This window comes from Phyllostomus hastatus, unplaced genomic scaffold, assembly GCF_019186645.2.
Source record: "Phyllostomus hastatus isolate PE091 unplaced genomic scaffold, TTU_PhHast_1.1 phas_scaffold_12, whole genome shotgun sequence".
Lineage (NCBI taxonomy): Eukaryota > Metazoa > Chordata > Mammalia > Chiroptera > Phyllostomidae > Phyllostomus > Phyllostomus hastatus.
The window spans coordinates 11,596,726-11,621,011 of NW_025334007.1; the positions used below are offsets into that span (position 1 = coordinate 11,596,726).

General features: G+C 46.4%; 1 protein-coding gene across 5 annotated transcripts in view; it reads left to right on the top strand.

The window, feature by feature from the left end:
• MAP7D2 (MAP7 domain containing 2) overlaps positions 1–24,286 on the top strand; it is an 89,534-nt gene continuing 65,248 nt past the window's right edge. For 4 of the 5 annotated variants that reach the window (XM_045856048.1, XM_045856049.1, XM_045856050.1 and 1 more), the window contains exon 1: positions 1–164. In XM_045856048.1, the coding sequence (XP_045712004.1) occupies positions 38–164 (127 nt within the window). In that variant the 5' untranslated portion in view covers positions 1–37. Of the gene's footprint in view, positions 165–308; positions 374–24,286 lie in introns of those variants that run through there. The other variant, XM_045856052.1, reaches the window with a different exon arrangement.

The following is a 24,286-nucleotide window of genomic DNA, read 5'->3' on the forward strand; positions in this document are numbered from 1 at the left end:
GGCTCTGTCAGTGGGCCTGTGCTGCCAGCACATCGGGATGGAGCGCGGAGGGGGCTGCGGGGCCGGAGCCCGGACGCAGGGGACTGCGCGGGGCTCTCCGCTCCACGGGAAGACGGCTGAACAAAGTGCGGTGCGGACCTCGCCGTCCAACCATCGGTGTTCAGGTAGAGCCCCTGGTTTCCGCGGGCGCTTGGGCTTCAGGACCCCAGGGGCGGGGCGGACCCGCCACAGACCGCGCAGGCACTGATCTGGAGTTGTTGGGGTGGGGACGCGGCGTGGAGGTAGGATCAACGTCCTTCCTCCTGACACTGAACGGAGGGCCGCGCCCCTCGCGGCGCGGGGGGCAGGGTCCCCTCTGGGCTGGCCTGAGTGGGTGAGCTTGGGGGTGGCTAAGGGTGGGTGGCAACCGTGTTTAACGCGGGCTGCCGAGGCCCACGTTTGATGCCCAGGGGGCCCTCCTCCTGAGCAGCCGGTGTAGGGGGTGCTGGGGCAGACCGAGCGGGCTTTGGGGGATCATCCCAGCCTGTGCTCCCGCCCACTCTGCGTCTGGGGAAACGCGCAAGAGGCGGCTGCATCTCCCTGCAAAGGTGGCCCAGCTGCGTGCTCTGCGGCGTTCCCGGAGGGGGCGGGGGGGCAGAACCCGTGGGTCACCCACTGGCAGGGGTGGGTGGAGCGCTGCCTGGGCAGCGGGGCGTAAGCCCCTGGCCGGGTTCCCCTACCCCCTGCGTGCGCTCCCCAGGGGTCTGGTGGGACCGCGGGCCACTCACGTGGCAGCTGCTAGGACCTATGGAGGGCTAGTCCCCGGACTGGCTGCCCGTTAATGAGAGGAGCAAGGGGAAATTTGAGGACATTTGGCAGAATTTTAGATAGGCAAATCTCTCGTCTTTTAATCTGTAAAGTGGTTGCAGGTAATGTGGAGGTGTAAGCAACATGGAAACTAATTTCATGCTGTTTTTCTTGGCAGAACCTTTTTTTTTTTTAAGTTAATGTGAGCTATTTTAAAAACACTTTTCACTGCAGTAAATGCGTACCACCAAAGCGCACAGATCTTAAGTATACGATTTGAAGAACTATTGCATAGTGAAAATCTGATCATTTTATAAAAATTGTACAAAGGAAGGGAAACAAATCAGGGGAAAGGTTTATTTTTAAAAAACAACCTTCAGTTTTTTAAAAAAAAAAACTTGAGAGAGAGAGACCTCGAAACATCTATTTGTTGTGCCACTTATTGATGCATTCATTGGTTGCTTCTTAGTATGTGTAGTGACTGGGAAGCGACTGCAACCTTGGCTATCAGGAAGATGTCAGGGCCTAAGGGAAATGTTCTTTAGTCAGTAAAAACATGTTTTTAATTGGGGGGAGGTATGTATGATTGAGCCTTCAGTTGCATCATTCCTGAAGGAGGAAGTGGCTTAAATCTTTCCCAGTTTGCATTTTTCGTCAGGCATATTTTTAAGGCAGAATTTAACAAACATCACAGGATAGTGATATTAATACTATAACTATATTACCTCTGTTTTCATTGTTTTTTGCTTGAGAAACTGCAGCATCTGCTAGGGAAGAATCCAGAATGCACTGTGGTGGGGTGTCAAAAAATTACTTTACTCCTACCTTCTAAATTCTTCTAGCTGGGCTAATAAACAAATTAACAGGGACACATTAGCAAGAGAAAATGGACAAAGTTTATTATGGATCCACATGCATGAGTGCCATAAGGTATGAGACCCCAGTTGAGGCTTATATGGCATTCTGGACAAAGGAGAAGACGGGTAGAGATCGGGATTTCTCCCAAAGGAGAAGTGGGTAATTCACAAGTAGGAGAAAGAGCAAACATATGGTAAACAAAGTCTTGCTGAGCCACCCAGAAACAATGGGACACAAAGGAAACCACACTTTGCTAGATTTCTTCCCGTCCCTCACATGTGCTAATTAATACGTGCTAAGGTGATTATGTTGATTCCCTTCCTAGTGCAGGTTTTTCTATTTGAATTCCTTTAGTAGGAAGGGGGAGAGTCAAAGGTTCTTTAAATCAGTATCCCAAAAGGCACATTTTGGGGTGGCAAAACTTGGTTTCGCCTCACCACCCACTTGCCCATCAGAGCCACCTGTCAGGGAGAGGGACCTAGTAGAATCAAACATTGGAAAGGGGAGGTTGTTGAAGTTTACATTTTTATTTGGTTGAGAGTTTAAATAATAGGTGATTTCAGTGTTTATAGGCAGGGAGACGCTGTTTGGTTGGGCCTGCAATTTATTAGAGGGATTTTAATTTACTTGAAGGAATTTAATAAGGGGCCAGTCTTAGCAAGTTCTAGTTGGAAACTTTATTGTAGAACCGTGTAATGCACTCTGTACTGATAGTAAGATTAGCTTAAAGCCATTTTCCTTCCTTTGAAATTGGAAATATGGGGAGACGTGTGAACGTTTAAAATGTGAAATAAACTTCTATGTGCATTAGGGTTGGTATGGAAAAATTGGAGTGTTCAGTTTTGGGGCCAGGTAGTACCGTGGTTTGTTCTTTTGAGGGCTTGTGAGGTCACGTCCTTAGAAAACGAATGCCATTATCAGAAAAGTACTGATTATTGAGGTTTTATTATAATCCACCCCAGAATCTGATCATTCTTTGGTCACCCAAGGCCGTATCATTCCTGAAGTCAACCCTGCATTTCTTGAGGGTCAACCTTTGATCCTAGGTTTGGCCTGAGTGATGTGACTGTGACGGCCAGAAAAGACCGAAAGACCTTGGCTCTCTGAAGATGTCATGTTGATATAGGGTACAGCCAGGGGGCCCCCAAATAGGGATTTGTAATGGGGCCCAGAACTCAGGGTGTCCAGGATGGATATATCTCCATATATATATAGGATGTCCTCACCCCCCACAAGTCTGAGCTGGGATGGGATGCATGCAGCAGGGCCATCGAGAGCTGTTTTGCATAGCAACAGTTTTGCAAATAACCTCTAGCATGGTCATTTAACATATCTATAACTTTTAACTGGTTTCATGGATATGTTAAATAGCTGTGGCCACACTTTGAGCCAGGGAGATGGGAGTGACCTCAACCCAGGAGGGAGCTGGGAGGCAACTACCTCTGGTTACAGTGCCTGCATGAGAGAGAAAAGAAGGAAAATTGGGGACCACGCAGCTTTGGGGTGCTCCCTTTTGCCTTGTGGCTTAGGAGGCAGGAGAGACCTTGTTGGGAAGCAAAAGGGTGAAAGGACTCTTACTGATGGGCCACGAGAAGGTGCCACATGGTTTTGGATTAACTGGAGATTGCAGCAGCGACACAGCTGATGGTGCCGGGAACCTAGGGGCTGCCTGAGCCACGGACTTCTACTTCTTTTCCTGAGATACGGTACCCCAGAGTGGGCAGAGGGAGAAGGAAGGACTGTGTTCATTTGTGGGCATTCTAAAGGACTTGAGTATTTTAATGAAGACATTAAGTCATTACTCTAAGTCTGTATAACTTTTTTGAATAAACAATTCCTTTCCTTTTGACCAATCTCTAGCATTGAGAGACGTGGCAGGCCGCGTCTTTCCCTGGTGGCAGGCAAGGTGGACCTAGTACAGGTTGGGGGGCACCCCCGGAGCAGGGGGGTGTCCATTCAGTAGAAGTATATTGTTTACCACCCCCGCCCCGGGTCTGTTCTGTAACAATGTGGGCACATTGGGGGATGGATATGAGTTGGCACATTGGGGGATGGATATGAGTTGGCGAGTGGTTTTCCTGGGAGCTGGTGTAGAAGGCCACAGAGGACTACCTCTGGTCGTCTCCTTTAGCCCAAGTTGTTGTGATAGGGAAATCCGGTGCATGTTCCCTTTATTCACCAGTGATGTTTTCTTTCCTTTTAATTACCTCCCTGCATGGAAATGACCTAATGTACTGTTCTTTTTAACGCGTGTGTTATGTGCACGGTGTAATGAAGGAGGAGCAAGCACCTGTTGCTTGGATCTGGTTAAATACCTTCGGCCAGCAGGTAGAATCACCACGTCTCAGCTGCCAGACTGCCTCAGTGTTACAATGGTTCCTGTGCTCCCCTCAGCCTGAAATGCCCGGGTCTCCATCCCCCTTTCCCTTTGGGGATTCACTTCTTCTGGGCTCCTCACGGTCTGAATTAAGGCGCATTGTCTTGTCTCTGCACTTCCCGTGAAACACTTTGTATTCTGCCGCTTGTCTCGCTAGAGGCTAGTAGATTGAGATGCAGACTGCCTGAGTATGATGCCGCCTCATTACCTTCCTGCTGCCTCAGCTCAGGGAGGCTATTTGACATCTCCGAGCTTCAGCCTTTCCACCTTTAAAATGAGCTGAAGAACACAGGGAGACGGCACTGCTTTGAAGATGAAGGAGTTAATGTCCATAAGTCAGTGCCTGACGCATAGGACGCGCTCAAGCTCGTTAGCCTTTATCTTCTATGAGATCACTGGCTTGAGCGCAAGGACTGGGTCCAGGTTATGTGTGCCTTCCTCAGTGCCACCCCAGGCAGAGCGAGGCTGGGTGATTTATCCAGCCCCTTCTCAGAGTCTTTGCGTGTAGTGGGTATGTAACTGCCGTTTGGCAATTGCATTCTGCTAGCAGCAGCTACACCTGGTACACGGGTTGAGAGTGCTCAGCAGATACTCACAAGGTGGATTAGGGAAGTGTGTCAAGTGTGTAGGTAGAGGAGTTTGAAATCGTGCAATTATGGAGCATGTTTCGTGAGGCCTGTTGGACTTTCCAAGGCATTCTGTGGGTCAAAATTGTTTACTGAGTTGCCCATTGTTCCCTAGTAAGGAAGGATGGCTTTGAGGTAAGTTGAAGGTCCCTGCCATCCTTTGGCCTGTGTATTTTCCATCCCTTGCCCCTAGATCAGGAGAATGTAGGGATGCAAGCAGGAAGTTCAAGAGCGCCGCCCCCCCCCCCCCCGCCCCCAGGCCCATAGTAGGGTGGGGCTGAGTAGGAAAGGTTGAGAGTGGGTCCCCAAGAAATCAGGGTTCTTCATCCTTTCTCAAAGTTGCATTTAAAACTGTTCTTGAACACTTGAATGCTAAAGCTGCTTGGATCTAGGAAGAGCAAATTCAGTTTGTGCAGGTGGATTAACATCTCCAGGCCCTTTGGGTGCAGGAAGGACCCCCAGGTCAGTAGGCAAAGACACAGTCATGTTTGCTTTGGGGCTTCTGGCTTTGTGTAGTGGTGGCACCGAGGACTTGAACTTGGCAGCACCTTCAGGGCAAACTGCTAAAAGTCTGCCTGACATCAGTGGTTTCTCTTCTGATGTCCCGACCCTTGGTGACACAACTGTCAAAGTCTGTCATTTCTATTTCTAATCTTTCTTCCTCTTTAAGATTAAAGCATGCTTTCCCCTCATTCACATGCCCCAATCTTCTGCTCTAGTGCATTTTTTGAGAGAGCATCTCAACTTCTGTATCAATAATGCTGATAGACTTATAAAGCAAAAAGGATTGACTTATAACACAGGTTGACTGGGGCAGGCGAGGGATGGGGATTGGGAGGAGCGGTTATTGGTACATGGCCTGGTGGGCCTTGTTGGGAGGACATAAAAAGCTGTAGCTTGTATTGCTCGGCCCAGTAAGCGCCCACGGGGCAAGCGGTGTGATGACGCTGATGATGACATTGCCTGGCAGTGTGGGGCCATCCCTGTGCTGAGTCGGCTCTGTTAGCAGTTCAAGGATTTGAAAACTTTGCATGGCCCTGCCCTGCAGCCTCTTGAGAACACATTACACCAGAAGAAAGGAGAGGCAATGGTTGAGGGTGGCTGACCTTGGGGCGCCGTGGTCTGGGAGTGCTTGCTCACTGCCCGCCTCATAGCAGGGAACCACCTGTGAATGTGGAGTGTGCAGGCTGAGCACGTGAGGCTGTGGGGTGTGCTAGGCCTCCGGATCCCCTCCTCCTGAACGTAGGCCTCATCTGCTTTTCTGTCGGGAAGGGTTGCTTTCCTTTTGCCTAGGAAGTTCTCTTTTTAAAAGCCTTGTGATTTGCCGAGTTCAGATTGTGATTTAAGTGAAACAAAACCAGGTATGAGTGAGCCGTACACACACACACACACAGTGTTTGAGAGAACGGCTGGCAGTGGTCATGCCAAACGACTGACCCCTCAGAATGGCAGGATGTGTCCCCAGGGTTCATGGTCCCGGCTCTTCATCCCGATGCCAAATAGTCTAGCATCTCATAGCCCCCAGGTGACACTATGTAATGCTTCTTGATCCTTTGTCCTCTCACCCCTTCATTTTTATCCTCCCTTCCCCCTTTCTGTAACAATAGCTTTATGGAGACAATATCCACGCACACTACACATTTCAGCCATTGAAAGCGCACAGATCCATGGTTCTCAGTATATTCACAGAGTCGTTCAGCCATCACCACAGTCAATTTGAGAACATTTTCATCACTGCACAGAGAAAGCCCGTCCCCATTAGCCATTGTTCCCCATTCCCTCTTGCTGTCTGCTCCCAGGCCCTGGCAGCTCCCCTGCCTACTGTGTTTCTGTAGTGACCGCAGGGCTTCTGCCATGGTGGCCTTCAGCCTCTGGTGTATGCGCATGATGTGGTTGCCCGGAAGTCCACAGGTCTTCGTGCACCAGAGGTTTAGAAATCACCATGCTACATTGTCCATCCTTCAGGTCCAGGCCTGGCTTTCCCCCACAAAGCCTTCCCTGTCACCTCCTGTGCTGTTGCTTAGGGCCCCCCAGCCCCCTGAACCTGAATGTTCATCCTCGGGCAGTCTAACTTTGGCTCCTCAGATAGCAACTGCCGCTCACTGTCAAGCAGTGATGTGCCAAGCACCATTATAACCACTCATCACAACTCATTTTTATTTATTTACTTATGTATTTGTTTATTTTAACCCTCACCTGATGATATGTTTATTGATTTTAGAGAGAGAGACAGAAATAAATATCGATTAGTTGCCTCCCATATGTGCCCCAACTGGGGCTTGAACGTACAACCTTAGGTGTGTTCCCTGACAGGGAATCAAACCTGCATCCTTTTCGTGCATGAGATGATGCTCCAACCAACTGAACCATCTGGCCAGGGCCCTTTATACTGCTTTTATCCTCCTTTTAGTGAAGTTTCCGTTATCTATGCCTATGTAACAAACCACTGCAAGCATATTATTTCTCAGGATCCTGGGGTTGGTTGGCTTTAGCTGAGCAGTTAGCGGTCATCTGGTCCCTCTGGTAGCAGCTGAGTGGCTCCTGCTATTGTAGTCATCTCGGGGCTCAATGACCTTGAAGTATCCAAAGTGGCCTCTCACAGTGCAGTCCAGGGAGTCCGTCCCTCACAGTTGCAGCAGCTGCACATCAAGAGTAAGGAAGCAGCAGTTGTCAGTTCTCTTAAGGCTTGAGCTTGGAAGTCACAAGGCCAACCCAGATTCAAGAGGAAGGGAAACATTCTCCACTTAATGATATGAAGAGTGGTAAGTGCCTACTTAGGAGAAGAGGAATCTCAACTTTTTGGAGATTCTCTATTGCAAAATGTAAGTCCATTGAAATGGAGAGAGGTTAAGTAATTTGTTCAAAGTCACACAGTTAAGTGGCAAGCGAGACCTCACACCCAAGTGTGATTGGCTCCAGAGTGAAGTAGGTTTAGCTTCTATGCTGCTGTGCCTTCCCTAACAGATTGTAACCAACGCCTTTCATACATGGGCCATGCTGCCCATGTCTCCGGCACCCTTTCAAGATCAAGCTCGCTACTATCAGTCCACATTTTATGAGGATTTCATGTGCCTTTTCCTTGGTACACCGTTGTTTTTCTCCTCAAAGGTGATAGGGCCCCTCGTTTCTTAGAGCAAAAATTTTCTTAACTAAAATGCTTACAGGAAGAGAAGTTCCATTTAACAGAATTTCTGGTTTGCTAGGAATTAGCACCCCCTTCCCCTCTCCACCGGCATTTATTGGTGGGGTCTGGGAGATCTCCTTAGCACTCTTTCTTGTCATGGGACACTGCACTGGGTCTGACTGTGGCTCTTCGCGCACCACTCTGGAAAGCCCACGGAAATTCTTTCTTGTAGTCTAGGCCCGTGGGTCTCAAACTAAGTCTGGAGAAGGACCTTTTTTGTTTTCATTTTTGTTTTTTTTTGAATTTCCAATCTGTTGTTGACCAATATCCTAGTAAAACACAATAAAAAGACTTACAAGAAAAATAAAATAAAAAAGACATGGAAAATACAAGTCCCAATTTTTAAGTATTAAATGAGATTACATATTAGGTTCCAGAATATCAGTGGGTATCAGAATACTGTGTCAAATTGCTATAAACGTTTCTAAATGCACACTTTCAATTTCTGTCCTTACTGTGGATGAAAAGGAACAGCGAAGAGATTGGCACCTGTCCCTGGGCCAGCATTTCCCAAGTGGTGTGGTACACAAGGGGGTTTTCGGTTCCACATGGACAAACTTCTCTCTTACATTTTAGACGGAAAGTTCTGTGGATTCTTTAATTGTAAAAATACAACTAGTACACCGCACTGTCATTTTTTAAAAGATTTTATTTATTTATTTTTAGAGAGACAGACAGACAGAGACAGAGACATCAATGTGCGGTTGCTGGGGGCCATGGCCTGCAACCCAGGCATGTGCCCTGACTGGGAATCAAACCTGCGATGCCTGGTTCGCAGCCTGTGCTCAATCCACTGAGCTACGCCAGCCAGGGCTGCACTGTCATTTCATGTATATTTTCAGAATGACTAAAAGTGAAAATTCAACATGAAGAGAAATACAAAATAATAGTATAGGCTGGAGCTGGCTACTACAAAAGAATGCCGGTCACATATGCAATCCTAAATTTTCTAATAGCTGCATTAAAAAAGTAAAACAAACAGGCGAAATTAATATAATAATATAATTTACTTAGCCTGGTGTATCCAAATACTCTTTCAACATGTAATTATTATATTATGAAGAATTAGGAATGAGATTTCTTACCTTCTGTTCTTTGCAGCAAGTCATCCAAAACCAGTGTGTGTTTTACCCTTCCAGCCACAGGCCAAGTGCTGGGCAGTCACCTGGCCAGCAGTAGCATATCGGACAGCACTGATCTGGAACATTTCCATCCTGGCAGAAAGTTCTCTTGCTCTAGAACGAGCCCCATGGTCACATAGGGCACGGAGGTATTGAAGTGGTCAGTCACATGCGGGGTGAAGCACAGAGTGTGCGGTGGTACTCAGTCCACCCTGGATCTCTGCGGGGCGTGTGCTTAGTGGAAATGGAATGACGCTTTCACAAAGTGGTCTCTCCTACCTACAGTAAGGCAAAGTGGCCAGACCCCTAGGCCCTCAGGGAGAGAAGCTTCTTTTGTTTTCCCCAGAGTGGGCAGAAGGCAAGGTTCTCACACAGATCTTTGTCTTGGGGTCCTGACAGGCTGTGGAAAGGGAGTGGCTTTGACTTGGTGGTCATTGTTGAGCTGATATCCAGGGAAAGCATGGTATGTGACTGATGGATGGCAGGAGGAGAGGGTGTAGTAGCTGGCCCCGGTCTCCAGGTTCCGTGTTGGAACCAGTAACAATCTTCTCTGCTTGTGGGGTCTACCAGCCTGGTTTGAGATTGGCTCTGTGAGGTCAGGTATGGTCATTTCCCCCAAGGCTAGTGTTGTGCCTTCCTAGCACCTGTTCACAGATACCACTCACCGATTGTGAGCAACTAGTTCATGTTGTTACTAGACAGATGCCCTAACTCTGGCAATATACCAAAGAAACCTGAATCACTAATTTGAAAGAATATATGCACTCCTATGTTCATTGCAGTGCTATTTACTGTAGCCAGATTTGGAAGAAGCCCAAGTGCCCATCACTAGATGAATGGATAAAAAAAGCTGTGGTACATTTGCACAATGGAAAACTATGCAACACAAAGAAGGAAATCTTACTCTTTACAACGGCATGGGTGGACCTAGAGAACAGTATGCTAAGTGAAATAACCTAGTCAGAGAAAGGCAAGTACCATATGATTTCACTTTAAAAAAAAAAAGGTGGTATTTATTTTTAGAGGGGAAGGGAGGGAGAAAGAGAGAGAAGCATCAGTGTTGTGGTTGCCTCTTGTGCACCCCCCACTGGGGACCTGGCCTGCAACCCAGGCATGTACCCTGACCAGGAATTGAACTGGCAACCCTTTGGTTCACAGGCCAGCGCTCAATCCACTGAGTGACACCAGCCAGGGCATATTATTTCACTCTTATGTGGAGTCTAATGAACAAAATAAAATAAACAAAATACAAACAGACTCATACAGAGAACAGACTGACAGCTGTCAGAGGGGAGAGGGAGGGAGGACTGGGTGAAATATGTGAAGGGATTAAGAAGTACAGATTGGTAGTTTCGGAATAGCCACAGAGGTGCTGATTGCAGCACGGAGAATATAGTCAATAGTGTCAGGATAACGGGGTATTGGGGCAGATGGGAGCTCGGGGCAAAGGAGGGGACCACTCAGTAGGGTGCGTGGTTTTCTGGCCACTTTGCTATACATCTGAAGCTGGTGCAGAATAGTATTGAATGTGAACGGTTCAGAGTTTACAGTTGAAAAATAAAAAAATAAAATGTTTTAGCCAAAGTCAACCAGTGTGGAACCCCAATCGCTGGGGTAGATACACTGGATTAATTTCTTTCTTGTCTCCAACTTTGTATCCCTACTAATGTTTTTCTCCTCACTCGTTTTTCATATTTATTTCTGCTATATTTTGTGTATGCAGGAGGGCATGAATGAATATGAGAAACACAGAGCAGGAAAGGCTCCTGCAGCTCGAGTCTTTCACCAGGCACTTAAAGGCCTTCATTAAACAGGGCTCAACAGGGCTCTTTATTTGTTTGCTTGTTTGTGTGTGTGTTTATTAGTTCTAATCTCGTACATAATTGGCTTGAGATGAGAATTTGTATTATTATTAATTTTGTGTGAATCATCTGATTATGCTAATAATCTCATAAAATATATCTTATTCACAGTATTTCTGTATCCTCTTTAAAACGTATTCCTGTTTCTTTGAATAAGAATGTATCTATGACCATGTAAGTTAATACAAAAACCTCAAGATATTTTTCTTTTGTTGAACAACAACAAAACAAATTTTTTAAGATTTAAATAAAAAGAAAGCAGCCCTGGCTGGCATGGCTCAGTGGATTGAGTGCCAGCCTGCACACCAAAGGGTTGCTGGTTCGATTCCCAGTCAGGGCACATGCTTGGGTTACAGGCCAGGTCCCCAGTTGGGGACATGTAAGATGCAACCACACATTGTCTTTCTCTCCCTCCCTTCCTCTCTCTCTAAAAATAAATAAATACAATCTTTAGGAAAAAAAAGAAAGCAGGATTCTGCTCGTGTTTCATAACAACTTTATTTTTATTTTTATTTTTTTTAAGATTTTATTTTTAGAGAGAGAATCGATCTAGACTGAGAATCGAACCGGCAACCCAGTGATTTACAGGCCCGTGCTTAATCCACTGAGCTACACCAGCCAAGGCTCATAACAACTTTAATACGTGCCCTTCACTTGAAATAACTGTATGAATTGTGAACTGGGCAAAACAGGATTCTCTTGCTGTGTTTATTTTTTACACTCCCCCGCTTCCCACCATTCCTGTGTGTTCTCTTTTCGTAGCACGTGGGCATGTATTTTCAGCATTCCACTATCTGTGTGTGTGGGGGTAGTGTTGTCTCCTAGCAGGTTTTCCTCTTCTCTCCGTCATTGTGTATCCAGTTCTCTTGAGGACCAGTCAGGGGTGACAATTGGTGGTGAAATATTGTGACAGCCTTCAGTGGACGCGTTCCTCGCACTTGGGTAATTTTTCCCCCAGTGGAGTTCTGTGTTATGAACACAATTTAGCAGTGATCATTTTTATTAGCTGGGTAACCGATATTATGTAAACAGTTTTAGTTCCATCTTTAGACTTAAAAGCTCTCTTGAAAACGTTACTGATTGTAATTACAGTTTTCTCACTGCAAAGCATGTTCCTGCTCTCCTTGTTTCCCTCCTCAGCCACCCTGATTTCCACTTCACTTGATTTTGTTTTCATCAGTCACAAATTATTTCTAAAGAATAGTTGCTTCTCATTAATGATCCATTAATTTGCACATATTCCTAATCTTCTAGGATAAGACTACCTGTTCCGATAGCAGAGCAGTCAAGAGAGCAACGTGGACTGTTTCACTCTGCTCTGCTCAGCTCTTGTTTCCCGTAGTTGTCTTTGACTTTCTCTCGGTTTCCACTGAAGGACCGAAGACTCGGTGCCTTTGAACTAAGGAGTGTTGAATGTTGTTGGCGGTACACAATTTTATCTTTATTAGTTAAAAATGGAAAGAATTCTCGCTACTTTGGCATGTAAAGATGATTTTCAGAGTGAGCGGCTGTTATGATCAGGCCAATTCAAGAAGGAGATACCACACATGGGGTACAGCCCTGTCCACTAGAACTTTCTGTGAGGATGAAAATGTTCTGTGTCTGTTCCATATGGTAGCCACTAGCCATATGTAGCTACTGAGGACTGGAGAACTGATTTTTTAATTGTATCTGATTTTTTAAACATTTTTAAAGATTTTAGTTATTTATTTTTAGAGAGGGAAGGGAGGGAGAAAGAGAGAGAGAGAAATATCAATGTGCGGTTGCTGGGGGCCATGGCCTGCAACCCAGGCATGTGCCCTGACTGGGAATCGAACCTGCGATGCTTTGGTTCGCAGTCCATGCTCAATCCATTGAGCTATGCCAGCCAGGGCTTAATTGTATCTGATTTTAAATCATTTAAATTTAAATAGCCACATGTACTCGTGGCTCCTGAATTAGACTGTACAGCTAACTAGATGTTGACTTACCTTGCCAGATGAGGAACAAAAAATGAGGAGTGAGTTTCAGGCCTCAAAAAAGTCACCTCAAATCTATCTATTTCTGGTTTCTCCTCTGCAAGCTCTGGTATTGGCACCTGTCACTCAGCCACGCTCAGATGTGCGCAGGCCACCAAGAACAGAACCAGCGGTTAGGTCCTGTGCTTCATACCAGGTCTGTAGGCGTGGTGGAACCTGGTAGCCGAGACTTATGTTTGACTCCTGGTAGCGCTGGTCAGCTAACCCCTTTCTGTCCCTGCCTCTGTTTTGGTTATACAGCTTGGTTGCAAAAGAAACCAAATCGACTTACAAGACAACCAAACCATTACCTGGAACCGTTAACTGTACAGGATTTGGGTGGGCTGTGGGGAGAGATTTTCCAGTGAGAGGTTGGCAGGGATGGACACCACAGGCCTACGCTGGAGAACCTTGTGGTGGGAGGTGAGGCTGGTTGAGGGCATTTGAGGGCATAGGGCACCACAGCCAAATGAGTCCTCTTCGCTCTTCTCTAGGATGTGCTTACTAAAGTAGATAAGCCTCAGCTCACTCATTCTAGTTTGTTTTGCACAGACTGTGGCCTCAGATGTTGGCCTATGAGAAGAACTGGTTGCTAGTCTATACATGAGATGGTACACTAGGAAATCTGGCTGGTGCTTTCCAACTCTGAGATGCCGCGATCCTCCCCTGCCGTCTGGTAGTCTGGTCTTCACCCTTTGTGTTAGTGGAATCACCAGCCACGTAGACTTGGAGGCAACAAACTTAACAGCCTCTCCCACCCCTTTTCCCATTACATCCAAGACGGGGAGTTTTGCCTCCTTCATTTCTCATGACCCCATCCCTATCATCTGGGTCTGACCCTGTCATCTAGGGCCGGACCATTATCACAAGAGCCTTAGGAGTCTCTGTCCCTCTGTCCACATGTCACCCTCTCTGTCATGGATCCATCATGTCACTCTCTGGCTTAACCTCCTCTGATGTCTGCCTAGCTTGAGTACAGTCTAAACTGCTGTCGGGGATTCCCAGGTGTGTGGGCATGGGCTCCCGCTTACCCTTCTAGCCCCATGTCTGTCCAGTGTCCACCCCCAGCTAGTAGTGTCCAGCACACTACGTACGTGCTTGCATCTCACTGCCTCACATTGTGTGACTGTACTATATTTGTTTTATCCATTCATTCTCTTGCTCATGAACAGTTGAGTTGTTTTCCCTTCCTTATTCTTTTGACTAAAAGTGCTATGACTGTGCTCGCACACGTCTCCTGGTGCCCATACAGATGCACTTCTGTTGTGGACATGCCTAGGGGTGGTCTTGCTGGGAATTATGATAGGCATATGTTCCGCTTTGGCAGATAGTGCGAACCATTTTCTAAACAGTTGGAAGTAATTTTCTATTGCTGTTATAACAAATTACCACAAATGTACTGGTTTATAGCAACATGACTTTATTATCTTATTCTGGCAGTCAGAATTCCTAAAATCAAGGGGTCACCGCAGCCTTTTCTGGAGGCTTGCAGGGAGAATCTGTTTCCTTGTCCTATCTGGCTCCTGCGGGCTGCCTGCACGCCTTGGCTCATGACCCCATCCCTCCACCGTCAAGGCCAGCAGCATAGCATCTTCCGATCTCTCTCTCTCCAACTTTTGCTGTCATTGTCACATCTCTTCTCTCACTTTCACTCTCCTACCTCCCTTGTGATTACTTGGGGACTGCCTGGAAAACCCTGGATAATTTCCCCATTTTAAGAGCCTTAACTTAATCACATCTGCAAATGCCTTTTTGTCACATAAGGTGACATTCACAGGTTCCAGGGAGTAGAATGTGGGCATCTTTGGGGGGTTATTTATTCTGCCTACCACATGGCCTTAGCATTTTACACTAGACTTCCAGTTCCTCCACATCTTTGTCGGCACTTGGTATTGTCAGTCTGTTAAATTTAAGCCATTCTGGTGGGAATGTGGGGGCACAGCCACAGCCACAGCTACCACCTGCAGGCAGTGTGTCTTCCTTTGGTCCAATGCAGCTTTATTGCAACTTACCACCAGTATATTTATAAATATTTGTTTACATGCCTCTGTCCTGGCCAAACTATACACTCCTTCGTGAAGAAGTCAATAGTAGCTGGTTCAGTACATGCTCCTTGGATGGTAAGAAGTATCTGAGGGCAATTTTCAACGGGGATGTGAGCAGAGCTAAAGATGGAAGTGAAAGCCCATGCATACAGCCCCACCTCTGGCTCCAGGTAGGGTTTCTCTGAAATAAAAACAGGACCAGAGCAAAGAACCTGGTTTCTAGCTTCTGCATGCTGTTGCCTTTCGTAAGGTAGTTCATCCATAAGTGAGTAATGAATGCCCTAGAAGGAGGTGTGGGCCCCAACTCCTGAGGGCATTGGCTGCAGTAACTTTATCACGTATGTAAATAAGGAGGGAAATGCAGTTCTGGGGAGTGGAATCTTGGATCCTTTTCCTGGACTCTGCTCACGTACCAACATACTGTAGCGTCTCCCTTGCAGAAGGAAGGACTGGAAGGTAAGTAGGCCTTCTAGATCTCTTGGAATGTCATGTGTGTAGACTCAAACCTGCCTTGGAAACTTGAGGCTGGAATTTCTGAGGAAGGTGAAGCCAGAGTAGAAATGCATTTCCACTGCCCCTGGAGGCATGGTGGTGGGTGCCCCTGTCTTGGCGCCAGGGAGATAAACCTGGAAGGGCGGTGAGTATCAGACAAAAGGCAGGCAGGATCATGGCTTCATTTGGGAACATCCTTATGTGAGTAACCACTTTCTGTGTTGTAGTTTTTTTCCCAGGTTACTTTGCTGGATACACATCTGGTTTCAGGAGGGCCGGCAGGTTTCAGGGCCTCAGTCTGATCTTTGCAGGCTGCTGAAGTGGTGGCAGCATTCCTGCAGCTTGGCATGACTTTGACCCTCTGGCATGGGATATGTGTGTGGGGGTGGGGTCGGGGGGGCCTTGCCCTTGATGATGTAGTGGAGGATTTCTTGAGCCCCCACAGAAAAATCTCTGTAGTCAACCAAGAGCTGGCTGGTTGATATTTTTAGATCATAAAGGAATTGGTCTTTGGAGAAAAATCTCATCTCAGGGTAGGAGATACTGTGACAGGCCTATTGTGGGGTTATTGGTCCCTTTTTAAAGACATATTGACTGTCACAGATTTAGTTATTTGAGTCAGTACACGTGTGATTCACAGGCTGACCTGAAAACAAGCCAGCTGTGCCAGAGTGGAGGCACATCTGCACCTCGAGGGGTTTGGCCAGGACACACACCAGGAGGGTTGGGATGGGCTGAACAAGGTCACTGCCCTGTGTTTATGGAGTCCTGGTGACTTCCTCGACGTTCTCCTCTCTGCCTGTTGTATTCACATTGTGGGGAATGTCAAGTAATGGCAGTCCTGCTGACAACTGTCCCTCCAAGACCCGGCCCTAGCTCGCTCTTCACTCTCCATTATCTTGGATCAAGAAGGCCAAGGGCCTGGCCTTTTGGAGTTCCCTCTGTGGATCCCAGGTCAGAAGAAGAGCTCGAGAGAGAATGTGGGGTGAGATGCCACCCAGCTCTACATTCTCTGAGGCTGCAGGGGCACCCCTCGCCTCCTGGGTCAAGAAGTCCTTTATGCTCATACAAACATCTGTCCTCTAAAGGCCTGTCCTCTTGCTCATGCCCTCTGTGGACAGGCAGGACAAGCACTCAGCATCCTTTGCAGAAAACCTCCCAGTCTCCGTAAAGAGACCTGGGACCTTCTGTGGAGCCCAGTTCCCTGAACCCTCCCAATGTGACTTTCTGTGTGGTGTATACTCCTGTGACATTGGCGTTTCCCTTCTCTAACCTTTTGCACAAATTGCAATGGAATACTATCCAGCCTTAAAAAAAGAAGAAAACTCTACAATATGTGACAACATGGATGGACCTTGAGGACATTATGAAATAATAAGCCAGTCACAGAAAGACAAATACTGCATGATTCTACTTATGTGAAGTCTCTATAATAGATTCATAGAATCAAAGAGTGGAATGATAGTTGTCAGGGCCTGGGGGAGTGGGGAATGGGGAGTTACTAACTAACAGGCATAAGGTTCCAGTTAAGCAAGATGAGACCGTTCTGGAGACCTGCTACACAGCATCATACCTGGAGACCACAAGACTGTACTTTGTGCTGGAAAGTCCGTTAAGGGGTAGATCTCATGTTACGTGTTCTTAACACAAAAATTTGAAAACAATTGAAAAGAATTTACCACTTAAGACTTTAATCTGATCAGATACTGGCTTGACCACTATCTAGCAATGGGGTCATGGGTTAGTTTCTTTGTGTAGTCTACCCTCAGTTTCTTCGCTTATCAAATGGGAGTAATAACAGAAACTCATGGGGAGGTCGACAGGAGGATTCTATGAGGCAGTGCAGGCAAAGCGTCTTGCCCATAGGTGGTGCTCTGGTGAGGTAGCGTGATCATTGATGCATCTGGTACAATCCCCTGTGAATACCAAAAACTGTATTTTTGTGTATAGTATACATTTACATCAATATATTTACATGGATATATTTATGTACTGGTTTTGCCTTCCTAGGAGCTAGTGACCTAGTGAAAATAGGCTTTCTCTAACTTACTGTGAGCTAAGTCTAACACTGAAAAGTACCATACAGAAAAATAGAAGAATGGACCGTGAGGACATACAGGAGCAAACAGTTTGTTCTTGCTGGAGGAGAAGGAACACTCTTTGTGCATCTGTGCCACCCATAGTCATTTACCCTTAAGTGCCCCATGGTTAGCGGGACGGGACTGCCAGGTACTCAGCAAATAGTGGAGGCCCATCATTGGCCCTGCTCTCCTGTTTCAGAGCAGGAATGGTGCTTTTTCTCCCTCTCAGAGCTTAATTTACATATTCAAATATTTAAAGCATACAGTCATGCCCTACTCAGGAGCCTGCACAGCGAGGCTCCTTTTCCTTTAAGTACGCCAGAGCCTTGTCCTGAGTCCAGTTTCTCATTGTCCCACGTGAGCTTTCTTCTCCCACGTTGTGCACTGAGCATTTTTCCACAGAGAACACAGGAGAATAGAGGGACATGCTCATGTTTTTGATAGTCACTGTTCTACCCTTCTTTGATAGTCACTGCTAGGAGCTTCACCCCACAAAAATGGGCCAGAGCTCAAAGGAAGATCATCCAAGTTACTGGAACTGTGGAAACTGCATGTGGCTTTTGGCAGTATAAGATAGTTGTATGGCATGCTGTAAGTATTGAAATTTAGGATTTATGTTCTGCTGGCCTGTATGGCAGCCAGTTGCCACACGTGGCTATTTAAATTATGTAAAACTTAAAATTCAGCTCTTCAGTTGCACAAACCACATTTTAAGTACTCGGTAGCCTCATGTGGCTAGTGGCTATTGTATTGGAGAGCACGGATACAGAATATTTCCATCATTGCTGAAAGTTCCATGGGACAGTGATGATTCTAGAGGGTTATCTTAAGCTACTTAATCAACTGAAACTTGACTAATGCAATGAAAATGTTTTGATCTCAGATTTGTAATACAAAAAGGGTGCCATTTTCTGAAGTCTTTTTTGTATTGTCTTATTACCCTGCAGCAGATATTGAGTGTGCAATCTTGGATGAGAGGGTCCTGATTTTTTTATTTGTCTTTTTAACTGTTTTCAAATGTACAGTTCAGTGCCATTAAATGCATTCATAATGCTGTATAACCATCGCCACTATTTCCAGAGCTTTTCATCATCCTAAACAGAAGCTCGGCAGCAACTAAATAGTAACTCCCCATTACCCCTTCCTCCCCCTAGTCCCTGGTAACCAGTATTCCACTTTCTGTCTCCATGCATTTGTCTGTTCTAGGTACCTCATGTAAGGGGAATGAAGCAATATTTATCCTTTTGTGCCTGGCTTATATCACCTAGTATAGTGGGCTCAAGGTTCATCCACGTGAAAGAATGTTTCATTCCTTTGTGAGGCTGAATCAGATCCCATTATATGGATGTGCCACGGTTTGCTTATCCACTCACTTGTTGATGGACACCTGGGTTGCTTCCGTGCTATGGGTCTTGTGAACAGTGCTGCTATGTACGTGGCTGCACAAGTATTTGTTTGAGTTCCTGCTGTCAGTGTTTGGGGGTATATAACCACAAGTGGAATTGCTGGGTAATAATGGTAATTGTATGCTTGGCAGTGATTTTTTAAAGATTTTATTTATTTATTTTTAGAGAGAGGAGAAGGGAGGGAGAAAGAGAGGGAGAGAAACATAAATGTGTGGCTGCCTCTCACACAGCCCCCACAACCCAGGGCATGTGCCCTGACTGAGAATCGAACTGCTGACCATTTGGTTCGCAGCCCATGCTCAATCCACTGAGCTACACCAGCCAGGGCTGGCATTGATTTTTTTAAACAGTTTAAAAATTATTATTGAGATATAATTCATATAACACCAGCTTCACCCTTGTGACCAAGTGTGCAGTTCAGCGGTGTTTAGTATAATCACGAGCCTGAGCAGTCATCCCCAGTAGTCACTGATTTTTACAGCCTCTCTTGGGAGCCAGAGGGGCTGGGAGAGAGAGTCTTGAAGGTGGCTTGGGTGTAAGGAAGGGAGTTTTCAGGATTCTATGAGCCTCTTTAAAAAGGAGGATATTTTTACCAAATCCTTGAAATGCCATGCAGTCTAGCAAGAATACTCTGCCCAGTGTGAGGCTTTCAGACCAAACTTCAGAAAGACTCCCCTGCTACCTGACATATTTTCATTCCTTGTTTTATGGAATGGGGTGTTGAATAACCTCACAAATGGGTCAGAGTCCTCAGGAATGCCCTGGAAGCCTGGTTTTGTAGGATCAGGCAGGTTTTTAGGTGGCTTCTTTCTGCTTTGTCGCACCTGTCGTGTGCTTTGTCAGATGTCCTTCCCTGGCCTGGTACTGGCTCTGCTTCTTCTCTGGTTCCGATTCCAAATTCTGCAACTACTTACGTGTCCAAACAAAGCAGATCATTTATAATAAATGCCTTCATATTTTATTTTTCGAGTTCAGATTGCTCTGGTTTGAAGCAAATCAAACTCACCCCCTTTTGTGATTCAGTGCCATTCGTAGGGACCAGAGTACTCCAATTGTCACTTGCTTTGCCATGTAGTGGTGGTTTTAGTTTTTTATGCTCTGGGGATGGTTTCATTGTGGTCTTCTAATACTTGGCCAGCTTTCTTTTCTCTTTTTTTAATGCCATACATGCAGTTCACCCATTCAGCGTGTGCAATTCAATGTTCTGTTTTACATTTCACACAGTTGAGCAATGTAAAGTCAATAATGCCACAGTCAATTCTAGAACATTTTCACACCCCCTAAAAGAAACCCTCACCCATTAGGTGTCACTCCCCATTTCCTCCCTAGCCCTAGCCCTAGGCACCCAGCCACTAAATTACTTTGTCTCCTCTTTGTCTAAATTACTCAGCCACCCTTTGGTTTGCAGGTCGGTGCTCTGCAAACTCAGTGCTCTGTGAGCGCTGAGCCACACCAGCCAGGGCGATATTGTAATTTCTTGTGGGCAAATTAAAACATTTTATCATTTATTGTTGGCAGCTGGTTGCTTTAATCAAGGCAAACCATCTTGCTCAAAACAAATAACCTTAACAAAAAAGAATAGTCAGGGTCCAGCTTAATGACTCTGCTTAGTGTTTTTGGTGTTAAAAAGACATCAGCGGTGTCATTCCCAGGCATGCTATATATATCTCCTGTTCTGTTCCAACTGCACGTTGCTGCAGATGGGCGAGCACCAGCAGGCCCTTCCTATGGAGTTTCCCGAGCCATGAGAGAGAGAAGCAGAGCCGACTCTTCAAACAAGATCTGTCCTGACTCTCCTTGTGTTCTGGAATATACATTAGTTGAAATAGAATAAGCTCCTGTTTGTTGGGGAAGGGAGAACTTTGGGGCTTTGATTATTTCTTAAAATAGAAAATGGTGAGCATCGTGATTTGACAAGGCTCTTACCAGGTTCAGCCTGGAAGGACCACTTGCAACCTGGCTCCAGATGATCCTTCAGCAGCAGTCTGGCGCAGGCTCAGCCTTCAAACCCCCAAGGACAGGGCCAGTGGCCAGGTGTTAGAGCGCCTCCCAGGGGCACCTTCAGGTATAGCCTGAGCCCGTTAACATAGTGCTGTCTTGGGAAAGAAATACTCAGTTTCCTGTCAGTAGACTGAGATCAATAACACCGACTTCTTGGGGTTGTATTAAGGATTAGAAAAAAATATGTCTAAAGCATGCAGCCCACTGCCTTTTGTGGGTCAGAGCTCTTTTTTAAAAAATATTTTTAAAGATTTTATTTATTTATTTTTAGAGAGGGAAGGGAGGGAGAAAGAGAGAGAGAGAAACATCACTGTGCAGTTGCTGGGGGCTGTGACCTGCAACCCAGGTATGTGCCCTGACTGGGAATTGAACCTGCGACACTTTGGTTCGCAGCCTGTGCTCAATTCACTGAGCTACGCCAGCTAGGGCTTGGGTCAGAGCTCTTAAGTAGCCATTCCAGGCCTAGAAAAGACTAATGGGTTTGCTTTGGTGCACCTTCAAATGAGCACAAAGACCAGGGCTGCTGATTCTTTTGGTCAAGATAAACATCCCATGGTTATTTCACCCAGGGAGAGTGAAATGTGTGACGCTCCCCTATCCTGTCCACCCCTTGCTGTCTCAAGTCATCACCTGGATGTGGCCTCAATATTGATCAAGGTCAGCAGGAGAGACGTGGCCCAGTTTGCCGCCCCTGGAGCGTGTGGGTTAGGTGAGGTTGCTGACCTCCACCCCAGCTCCTCCACGGCACTGTCTTTTGAATGTCCCATCTAGACATGAGCCTGGCTGAATCACAGCCCTGGAACACGGCTCTGTTTTTCTAGCAGCTAGTCCCTTCTACTTACCATCCATGTTGGTTCTCATTTCCTAACAGCTTCTAAGGCAGCAGCACTTCCTCTAGTGTGAAAATCCCCAGAAGGTATTTGCATTAACGGCCTTGGCAGAGTAGACAGGTGCTTAAAAGAAGGTTTGGTCCCACTCTGCAGCATTCACTGAGTTGCCTGACCTGTGCCAACCTGTGATCCGGGATAGAGCCAACACAGTCCCTTGCTTTCCAAAGCTCAGTATGGTAAAGATAAAAAGTGGGCGAACCCATTCTTTTATTTACGTCTCCCCTCCACCGTGTGATAAAGGTAGAACTAACCTTTTACAAGGAGAAAGGAGGCAGAGAGAGCTAAGTCTGTTAGACAGTATATGGAGGCAGATAGGTTGTCAGCAGCATGCTGGCGCGGGCTTTGTTGGGGGCCACCCTCTTACTGGCTGGCAGTGGGGCATCCACACGGGAGCATGAGCGAGGCAGGCTGTTGACTGCCTACCCAACAGCCATTCTTCTCTTCCTACAGAGCCCAGCAATTGGGGCAGACAGCAGTGGGGCCAGGCTATGAGTCACTTCATGCTTAAGTCATTCTTGGTGGTTCCATACCCCTTTGCCATGTATTCACTCGCCTGGCCTCCCTTTCAGCCAACTGACCCAGTACCAGCTGAGAAGACTTAAGGGGAAGATGCCTAGGGGGCTTTCTGGGACCAGAGAGGAATTAGTATGAGGAGAGAGCCCCTTTCTCCCTGATTCGGCTCCTACTCTCTTCATTCCGCTCCACCTGCTCTCCTGTGAGAATGTGATGCTGGAACTGTGCCAGTCATCTTGTGATCACGAGGCAGGACACCCTGAGGATGGCTGAGTGAGGAGCAAAAGGGTCTTGGGGGTCCTTCATCTTCCAGCCACTGAAGGGAACCCCAAGACTCTTTTCCTAAATACCTCATAAATGAGGTCACAAATGTCTTTGTGGTTTAACTTGTGTAAGCCTGGGCTTCTCAGAGTGTGGTCCATGGTCAGCAATGTCAGCATCACCGAGGGGGTTTCAAAATGCAGACTCTCTCCTCGCCCATACCTGCTGAATAGAACCTGCATTATAAGGAGATTCCCAGGTTATAAGGAGATCCCCAGGGGATTCCCACCAAGGTCACACAGCACCCCCTTGGATGTCATTCTCCTGAAGCAGGAGTTTTGGGGCTTTTTGAGTCATGCATAATTCCACAACTAGACACATATTGCAGTGTACATATTGGTACAGCTGAAACAGGATTTTACAAATGCCTACCCTTCCTAGATTTGTACTTGTTTTTCTGTTCCTTTTCCTTTCCTTTCCTCTCTTCTCCTTCCCTATTCTCCCTTCTTCTCTTTCTTCCCATTACAGCTTTCTTGAGGTATGATTTACATTCTGTAAAATTCACTCATTCTAAGTGAACAGTTTAATATAATTGTTCAGCTATCTCTCCAAGTAAGTTTTAGCACACTTCCATCGTCCTAAAACATTCATGTTTGCCTCTTTGCAGTCAACCCTATGCTATTTGTTTAAAATAATGACAGCTAGCCCTGGCCTGGTACTGCAAAAGCTTGCAAGTTCAATTCCTGGTCAGGGCACATACCGAGGTTGCAGGTTCAATACGGGAGACAATGGATCAATGTTTCTTTCCCCGCCCCTTCTTCTCTCTCTAAAATCAGGAAAACATATCCTTGGGTGCAGATTTTTAACAAAATACCTACAATGTGCCAGAGCCCCAGACTCGAGCGGACCAGCCCTGCAACAGCAATGCTCACGCTTGGCTAAAAGTGCCTCCTTATTGGCCAAGGGTCCTGTGGCGTACTTCCAGGCACAGAAGCATTCTTACACAGAAAGCTGTGCTTATTAAATTTCTGTCACATAGTAATCCGTCATATATTGACTGGCACTTCAACGTGTAGAATTTATAAATGAAAAGAGGCCTGACCCTCTTAAACCCTTGTTGCTTTATGTATGTAGTTTTGAGCCTGGACTGGCTGATTGTGAGTTAGGGCAGGGGTGTCAAACTCATTTTCACCGGGGGCCACGTCAGCCTCACGGTTGCCTTCAAAGGGCTGAATGTAAGTTTAGGACTGTATACATGTAACTACTCCTTAACTGTTAAGCGAGAGCTTGGCGCTGCCATCAGGTAGAAACAAGGTGTTGGGCCGGATAAAACAAGGTGGAGGGCCGGATTTGGCCCTCGGGCCTTGTGTTTGCCACCTGTGACTTAGACCGTGACAGTGTGCACACAGGTGAAATGATTTCAGACAGTTTGCACAGCAATAGTCAGTCACATGTGTGTGAAGTATTGTCAATTGTAAAAACACCGAGGGCAAGATTTGTGAGGTTTTATCATCCAAGGCAAGTTCTGAAAGTCTTTTCCTTACATGCAGTAGAAGTCCAAGCTTGAGTACATGCCGCAGGTTTCCATGGTGAATGTGGAATGTATTTTCCTCTGTGACCCATGCCTTTTAAGGCAACACCTTGCCTTTCATCTCTAGGCAACCGTCACCCTCCCCCCTTCCCCCAACCTGCAGCTCTACAGTGAGACTGGCTGAGTTTGCATCTCACCTCTGCCACTTACCAGTTTTGCAACCCCAGGAAAATGATGAACCTCTCGGTTTTAGCA